Source organism: Echinops telfairi, unplaced genomic scaffold, assembly GCF_000313985.2.
Source record: "Echinops telfairi isolate 266 unplaced genomic scaffold, ASM31398v2 ScPeMD7_7468;HRSCAF=8506_0, whole genome shotgun sequence".
In the NCBI taxonomy this organism is placed as follows: domain Eukaryota; kingdom Metazoa; phylum Chordata; class Mammalia; order Afrosoricida; family Tenrecidae; genus Echinops; species Echinops telfairi.
This window is the reverse complement of record NW_022111369.1, coordinates 789607-798942: the sequence shown is the minus strand read 5'-3', so window position 1 is coordinate 798942 and position 9336 is coordinate 789607. Positions and strand designations below refer to the sequence as shown.

At 38.7% G+C, this 9336-nt stretch overlaps 1 protein-coding gene across 1 annotated transcript in view; it reads right to left on the bottom strand.

The window, feature by feature from the left end:
* Nucleotides 1-9336, bottom strand: part of LOC101650333 (N-deacetylase and N-sulfotransferase 4) — a 356545-nt gene that overhangs the window by 2830 nt on the left and 344379 nt on the right. The window contains exon 12 of the mRNA XM_004703471.2: nucleotides 4993-5095. Within this exon, the coding sequence (XP_004703528.1) occupies nucleotides 4993-5095 (103 nt within the window). The remainder of the gene's footprint in view (nucleotides 1-4992; nucleotides 5096-9336) is intronic.

The window sequence follows — 9336 nt, the reverse complement described above, 5'->3', positions numbered from 1 at the left end:
AATGAGTGATGATGAGTGGTGAGTTAGTGATAAGTGGTGAGTGAGTGATGGGTGATGATGAGTGCGTGAGTGATGAGTGAGTGAGTCCATAAGAAGGAGAACAGAAATAAAGGAACAGGTAAAGGGCAATTTGGGGGTTTAAGGGTGGGGGTGGGGGACCCAGGGAGAGTTAATTAGTAGTTTAAATATCCGAATACAAAATTGTTCTGAAATGTATAGCCTCACCTAATTTACAATACAACCTTTGGGGGGAAAAGCATTGCTACAAAGTCATTGAAACCTTTAATAAACAAAAATATCAAAATGTAAGGCTAGTATTTATTTCCTGATCTGTCTTCCATCTCAGTCTATCACCTTCTGGGGTGGCATTTTCATCTAGCTCTTCCCCAAATAATTCTGTGCTCTAATTTACATTATTTCAAAATGTAAGATTTGACAACCTCAAAGGACTCTAATTGGATTCCTTTAGTTTGGGGACTAAAATGAAGTCTGAAAGGGCAATATTAGAGCTGTAGTGTGGGTAAAGAAAGTTTCCCAGGGAAATTGTCCTGGGATATCACGTGATACCCTGCAACTTTCCAGACATTTTCTCACCAATGCAATTTTCCTTTTTAAAGAAAACACATCATCCTAGTAAACCAACGATCGTCCTGTCAAAACACTTATTTGAAATAAACCCGTACTTAATGAGCTAGAACCCTAGTACCCACTGCCACCAAGTTGATTTTCACTCATAGCGACCCTATGTAAGTTATTGAGGCTGTAAATCTTTATAGGAGGAGAGGGAATCATTTTTCTCTCCGAAGCAAATCGTGAGTGTATTAGTCAGATAATTTTATATCAACTTGAAGATACATAAAAATGTAGGGATGGTATCAAACTTGTCAATCAGGTGACAGTTTGGTGGTACCTCTTAGCGGCCATGGCCATCTCATAAGGAGGGCACAGAAACCTCCTCCTCTCTGCCTTCACCACCCTGCTTTCTGGCCACCCTGCGAGCTGCTTCGTTTCCCCTGCTCTTGGATCCACGTAAATTTATACCCACTGTCCTGTGATCTCCCTGCATTCTGTATCATTGCATGCGGCACCTAAGTCTGAACAGGGACTAGTACCGAACTTATGGACTTGAGATGGACTGGGCTAGGATGCATTCTTGATATATAATTCCTTCTTGATAAAAAGCTCTTTCTAACACATATAGTCATGTCACTGGATTGGTTTCTGTAGTCAACCAGCCTCACCCAGTGAGTTTGAACTACCAACCTTTGGTTAGCAGTTTAATGCACCTCCAGGGCTTTTGGAAATTTAGCAGCAATGTTTTTGTCTTATTACTCTATTTCTACTTTACTTCCATGTTTATTGTTATTTTCCTTCAGGTATCACTCATCATTACCTTTTGAAAATGTTAGGCAAAAATATGGCTATGAAATAAATGAACATAGTTGCCGTTGAGTCATTTCCAACTCAAGATGACCTTGTGTGTGGAGAGCAGAACTGAGCTCGCTAGGATTTGCAGGACTGATTTGTTCGGATGTCGAGAAGGCGGGTCTTTCTGCAGAGGTGCCTCTGGGCAAACTGCAGCCACCAACTGTTTTGGTAGCAGCAGTGCGCATTAACCATTTGCTCCACCCCAGGAATCCAAAATAAAAATAAGGCCAGGTGTATCTTGTGTGATTTATTTACCATGATGGCACATATTTATTGCAGAATTGGTGAAGTGAGAAAAGTGGATGAAAGTGTATTATTAGAGAAGAATGAGGGAGAGACCTGATGTGGAAGTAAATCTACAGATGCGAGCTGGATAAAACACATGCATTTCATTTTAAAGTGCTCCTGTTCTCCAAAATTGGCCCTTAGGTTAAAAACAAAAGTGCCCATAAGTAATCATGTGAGTTGAAATTCATGATTAAAAATTACTTGCAACATATTGATTGAGATTGGTGTATATATATATAAAGTATACATTTAATCACTAGCTCTCTGCTTCTAAGAGATTACAAGTTTGATTTTCCTTGCCTTTAATTGTATTTTATCTTTTGTTTACGTTGATGTTGAGGAAACAAATTTTAGAATTTGTTTTTCCTTTTGGATGCCACTTAGCCCACATAATAACTCAATTTTAATAGTTTTGTATTTCTTTTAATAAAATAAAATAGCTGAACGGTTTCCTTGTATAGGTATGGAGGGGGTGGGACCTCCCAAAAAACCCAGGATTATTTTTCAAAACTATGTATTTAAACTTTAACAAAACAACCATATCACCTTCAAAGTACTCTCCCTTACACTTAATACATTTGTCAAATCTGGATTCCATTCATGCAAACATTTTTCAAACTTCTCTGTTTGGATGGCTGACAGCAACTCCTTTGTTGTTTTTTTTTCACCTCTTCTATGTCGTCAGATCACTGTCCTTTCATGTCCATCTGCACTGGCAGATAAAAAAAAGTCACATGGAGTGAGGTCAGGTGAGTCAGGTGGTGGGACAAGAGAGGCATGCTGTTTATTGCCCCAAACTGGCACACTGAGATGGCTGTGTGAGCAGGTGCATTGTCGTGGTGGAAAAAGCAGTCCCCTGTCAGCCACAAATCACTTTCTTGCCGTATACTGTTACGCAATCTTTTCAGAACTTCTAAATAGAAAGCTTGATGAATAGTCCGACCTGGTGGGAAAAACTCCAAATGCACTATTCGGGCCACATGACAAAAAAAGCACAGTCAATGAGCATCGTCTTGCTCTTTGATTTCACTAGACGAGCTTTGGGGGGGTGAGGAGACGATGGCGTCTTCCACTGGCTTGATTGATGTTTGCTTTCGGGTTGTACGAATAGCACCAGGAATGACCTGGAGGGGAAATCTGAGTTGCTTCAGGGCCGTTATTTCAAAGCACAGCAAATTGCCACTCAAGGCTCTTTTCCCCCATCAGTCAGAACCTGAGGCACAAATTTGACAGGGACCCTTCTCATTCCCAAATCTTCCATTACAATTCACTGAGTCGAGCTCCAAGATAGTCCAGGTAACTTCCCCATCTCGCCAATGGTCTTTTGTCGGTATTCAAGCACCAGGGCACGAATTTGTTTGACATTTTCATCCATTCGGGAAGTTGACTGAGGTCCAAAACGAGGTTTGTCATCAATCAACATTTCACAATTTTGGAAATGAGAAAACTTCTCATACACTTGAGTTTTTCCCATAGCGTTGTCCTTGTAAACCTTGTTCACCATCACAAGAGTTTCTGTGGCATTTTTCCTGAGCAGGAAACAATTTTCACAGCCACACACTGTTCTATTAAATCGGCCATTATAAAAAATAAGGTTCCAGTGAAACTTCTTTTATGAAAAACTTCACTGTGACCAGAGAGGACCTTCCTAGGTGATGCCCCTGGGTGCACTAACTCAGAGCGAGTTTCTGGATGCTCACCTAGTGTGGAAAAAATAAATACTACGAAAGCTCTTCCCAGCGGAGCTTTTTTTCTGTTTTGTTTTGTTTTTTGCTTTGCTTTTGTTTTTGTTTTGCGGTACCCCCATGGAGGTAGCAATGACCCAGACATCATTCTCTACCTGGTCAATGTTCCATATCTCTCTTAAGCCCTCCTCAACATTTTAGCACAAGTAATTATCTTGTATCATGACATTGCTTGAGCATCTTTTGTGTGTATTTTGGAAATGCATTGAATTCAACTACATTTTTGTTTTGTACCAGTCACGTTATTTCTCCACTTTTTTTTTCTTAACCCATATTGTAAACACATAAAATTCTGGAGATTTATTGAAAAAAAAGTTTATTGTTTATTAAAAAAAACATTTATTGTTTTTTTAATTCTAAGGTATAGTTAAAGGGGCTTTTATTTCCATAATATCCCTCTGCCCACCCTCACTCTGCCCCCCTTGACTTCTGAGAAATATTCATGATATATCTGGCTTTCCTACCCTTTTTAGGTTATTGTGGTGTGCCATCAAGTTAATTTAGATTGATAACAACTTTGTGTAAAGTGCAGACCTGACTTCCTAGGCTGTCATTTTTATGGGATCAAATTATGATATCTTTTCTCCCAGAGCGTAGGTGGTAGCTTTACACCACTAGCCTTTTGGTTTGCTTTTGTTTTATGAATTGGTGCCTATAAATACTTTACTCTACCTTTAATAAGTCCTTGGCAAAAGAGGAGGCTTGCTATTCTGGTGATTGAGTCACCGTCCCAGAAACACACAGGGGCAGTCCCACCCTGTCCTCACTGGACTGGATGGCAGTGAGTGAGCGTGTATAACAAGGCAGGGCTAGTCACGATATTGTCCTTGAGTCCTCCCCATTGTTTACTTCAGTGGCACGTATGGGGGAGCTAGATACTGCATACAATATATGAAAATCATATTTGTGTATTTCATCCCAAATTAATTGCTTCATAAATAATTTTAGTTCTTTTTTCTTCTTACTATTGAACTATTCAGTATTTGTTCGAATTAAATCCAAGGAACAAATAATGTCTAAGGATATCTATCAACCATTTATTTGTCAAAGTCTAAGTATCTCTCTGACTCAATTCAATTGCTGTTGAGATGATTCTGACTCTTAGCGACACTATACAATTGGGTAAAACTGCCTTTGTGGTTCTGACACGAACACTTATGGGAGTAAAAGACTTACCTTTCTCTGTTGGAGTGACTCTTGTTTTCAAACTTCTGTCCTTGTGGTTACCAGTTCAGTGCTGCAATGCATTGTGCCACCAGGCCTCTGAAAGGAGCTACTAACTGCACATCATCAGCTCAAAACCACTAACTGTTCTGCAGGAGTAAAGGAGGTTTTCCTTTCCCTAAAGAGTTATAGTTTGGAATACCCAAAGGATACTTTCAGCCTGTCCTCTAGGTTTGCTATGATTGGAAATCAACTCCATGGCAGTGAGTTTGTTTGGTTGGTTTATCTATGACCTATCTATCTTTTAAATATATAACATCATTGATTTTAATGGAAGAACAAATAAATATAATAAGAAGTATATTACCTCTGGATCCATGGGAGGATATTTCCGGCCTTTGCTCCTTCCAAGGCATTTGGTTTTTCCTCCTTCCAGTAGTTGACACCAGAAACCCTTTTGGGGATCAAACCTATAATAAATCAAACATCTAATGATCATAAACTGCATACAGACTTTTCAGTAGGAGAGTCGCTACAACTTGGAGAAGTGAAATTATGTTAGTATGTCCATAGTTTTAATTTATTAGTTAAAATTTGCAAATATCTATTAGACTGATTTCAGAATAAAGAAACTCTGTTACAATATAGCTATAAGTTTGAATTGTTCTACTGTGATTGATAAGATAGATAGTTTTAATTGGATTTCAGGTTGTGATTGTTAACTTAAGTTCCATATTTTACCGCTGGATGCAGAAAAGATCAAATACCATCATTAGATACACATTCCATATGTTAAGGACAATTAGAATGCTTTGTTTTCTCATCGCTATAGTTCTCTCTCAGAAATATATTAACAGATTTCTTTAAACCCATTCAACTAATGGATATTAATGTGCTAAATGATTTTTACATTTATTCTCTCTGAGTATAAATATTAATTAAACCTCCATAAATGTATAAGATTCTCAGATGGCACAAATGGGTTTCACTGGTCTACTAACCAAATGCCCTGGTGACCCACTTTCCGGAAGGTTGTTACTGCTGTTTCATCCTGGAAAGTCAATTTGACTCATCATGAACGTACAGGACAGAGTAAAACCACCAGATCTATTCTCCCACAGTGCAGCGAAGGTGTGCAAATGACTGACCGTTCGTTTAGCTGTTGAATGTGTTAGTAAAGCTCCTTTTCCATGAAAAAAACTGCTAAGAAAATCCTCTGGAACAGTTCTATTCTTGTAACACACAGCTATGTGTTTAAAATTTGGGAAAATCCTGTTCTTTATACCGTGCAAAAATTCTAAACTTTTAAAGAAGGCAATTTAAGGTGTTAACTATAGATTATTGTCTTGTTGCTCTAATAATATGAAACTGATTCTACATGGTGTATAGGAGAATAGATACTTCTTTCTTTCTTTTGCTGAAGGCAGATGACCTTATTGGATAATTCAGTCTTATAGACTTAAAGAAAACACTAATGTTATATTGTTCCAACACTTGTATTTTTACACAAGGAAGGATGTGTAGCCTAATTATTTTGTTTAAAGTCAGACAGACAAGGTTTTTGTTTAGGACTTAACAAGATAGGAAAAATGAAAGAATGAACCAAATAAGATGAGAAATTTTAAATGTATTGCTATGGGACTTGCTGCATGCATAAAACATCGAAAAGGTTTGCATTTTTGTTGCTCAGCAGATGTTTTAGAAGGATGAAGCATAATTGACTGGGATGTAAAGTTAATTAGTTGCAGAATATTTTGTTGCCCTGGGCCCATTCCTGTAATATGGGTGCACCTGCAATTTGCTTCTTCACATCTGTGAGCTCATTCAGGAGGAGGGGAGCATTTTCTTCGCAGTTCCCTGCCCAGCCTATTATTAGAGGCCTGATCCTTCCTAGTACATGTTATCCATTACAATTAAATACATCACTGGTTAAATGGATAAAAGCAAGACAGAGTCATTTCCAACCTGGACTTTTCAATCGGCTCCTTGCCTGTCAGGGTCCTTTCCCTAGTTTTCATTAATTTCCCGAGGGGAAAAACAAGTCTGCATGCTGTGCAAAATGAGAAAGGAAGTTGGCATCACGGTGCCCCTAAACAACATTTTCTGCCTCCGGATGAGAATATTTAACTACATTAAGGTAAAGTACAGCTCTGGCTACAAAGCCAAGGTATTTATAGATACACTGAGAGTATCTTCTTTGTACTCCACTAGTGCAGAGGGCTTAAGATGAGCCACCTCTCTCTTCACTCTCTACAAGGAGCTGATGTGACGCCCAGCTGAGTACAGCCTGAGAGAGGAAATCCTTCCCAAATATTGAGAGCCATCTCTTTAGATGGGGCTGTCGTAACCTTGAGTCCACATTACTTTGCTGCCCTGCTTTTACTTCTTGCATTGACAACTTTATCTACCCTACGGCTAACAGAGAACATTCATCCTCTCTAAGTTATAGCAATCCATTCTTTTATGATTTTATTTTAGTAGGCATGAAATTGTGAAATTAAGATGCAAAGCCTTTCTCAGATAACTGTTAGACATCTTTTAGGACATAGGTTGGTTGCTAGTTGTGTTCTTTTATTACGCTGAACATCACTATAGTTATTAATGTTTGTGATGTGTGAGATATATTAAAAACCATATATTTTGTGCTTGTTTGTAATCTTCTTCAAAAGTGCGACTTTACAGATTTATATACTGTAAGCCACTGTTTGTAGTACACATGATAGAACCATTACATAAACTACCCCAGGAAAGCAGAGGAAGTTATACCACCATCAAAACTATTAATGCACAATGTATTATCTTATGACCTGTCTTATACTTATAACATATTATCTTATATATGATATGCTTCTTTAATCTACAAGGCACTGGTATGTTTTCATTTCCCTGTGTAGACAAAATCTTCATTAAGGTTGTTTTAGTGGATAAAGAACAATCCAATCTTATTACTGTGTTTCCTATCCCTCCATTACCCGCTCTAATTGTCTAATTGCTGGTACTAATCTGCTGTGAACTGGGAAATTACATAATGAGCCTCGTTAGAATTTTGTCTAAAATTTAATAGGCTTTATAACAGACCTTGTGGGGAAGTCTTTTATAAGTAAAGTAGTTCCTAGTTTTAAAATCTGCTTTGCCGACATGGAGGTTTTTATTTTATTTTGAGTTCTTATTGTTTTATTTTGCTGTTTCTTGACAGTTTTCCATCCCACTTTTAATTACCCGTGTTCTATAAAGCAAGCTTCCCTCCTCCATTCTCTTCTAAAGGATTAATTTTCTATTCCTTATCAGAAGGTGGAATCCAATTTCCCTGTCTTTGGATTTTGACTGGTTTTATTTTATTTTTTCACTATTTCATTATTTTATTTATAATTCTTAAATTTAAATGTAATTATCTATGATGCTACTCTAACCTGCTAAAATTCAAGGACAGCCTTTAATTTTCTATTTATCTATTTAGGTCAATAGTTCTTTTAAAAATGTTTTATTACATACTTTTATTAGGGGCTCTTACAGCTCTTATCACAATCCATACATTCATCCATTGTGTCAAGCACATTTGTACATATGTTGCCATCATCATTTTCAAAGCATTCTCTTTCTACTTGAGCCCTGGATATCAGCGCCTCCTTTTTTACTCTCCCTCCCCACCCTCCCACCTATTAAAGACTTCATATTTTCATATCTTACACCATCCTCTGTCTCCCTTCATCTACCTTTCTGTTATTCATCCTTTTGGGAGGGGGTTATATGTCGATCCTTGTGTTTGATTCACCCTTTCTCCCCCCGCTTTCCCCTTATCCTCCTGGTAGCTCTATTCTCATTGGTCCTGAAGGGTTGATCTGTCCTGGATTCCCTGTGTTATGGGCTCTTGTCTCTACCAGTGTACATCCTCTAGTCTAGCCAGTTTGTAAGGTAGAATTGGGGTCAGACAGTGGGGGTGGGGGGGAAGCATTAAAGAACTAGAGAAAAGTTGTATGTTTCATTGGTGCTATATGCACCCGGAATGGCCATTCTGTAAGGGGATGTTGGACTCATTTTAGAGATTTGCTTTTAACCAAGAGAACATAAGTGAGGCTATGTGAAGCCTCATTTGAAGGTCATGACTCTTGGATCACACACTCCTTAGAGCAGACATTTATGCCCTGTGAATGCCTCTCAGAACCCAGCAAATGAGTGGTGAACAATCCAAACCTGGTTGAGAGGCCACATGGCGAGAAATTGCCCCACCAAGTCCATGCTTGGGTCATCCCAGCCTAGCCTTCAGTGATGTGAGGGAAGAAGCTTCCAACAGATTGCTGTCTTTGGGCACAGAGTCATTCTCAGAGATTCAAGTTTCCCCAATTGTGGTCTCAGATGTGGAGCAAAGATAAGCTGTCCACTCTGCCCCACCAAGTGCCAACTCACAGAATCCATGAGCTTAATAAAATGGCTTAATAAAATGATTATTGTTACCTACCAGCCAAGTAGAACATAGTTTGTAATCCACACAAAAACGGACAACTAGAACATCTATGGGATGCATTACATACGACAGTGATTAGATTCACAGAGACTGAAATGCTTAAGCACTCAACTACTAGGCAAAAGGTTGGCGACTGGGGCCCCAGGGTGGTGTCTCAGAATCAGGTCTGGTGTGCTGCGGGGAAAGGGCTCCTTCTTGCAAACCATCGAGCTAATTGTACCCTGTGAACATGGGTGGCCATGAGTTAGA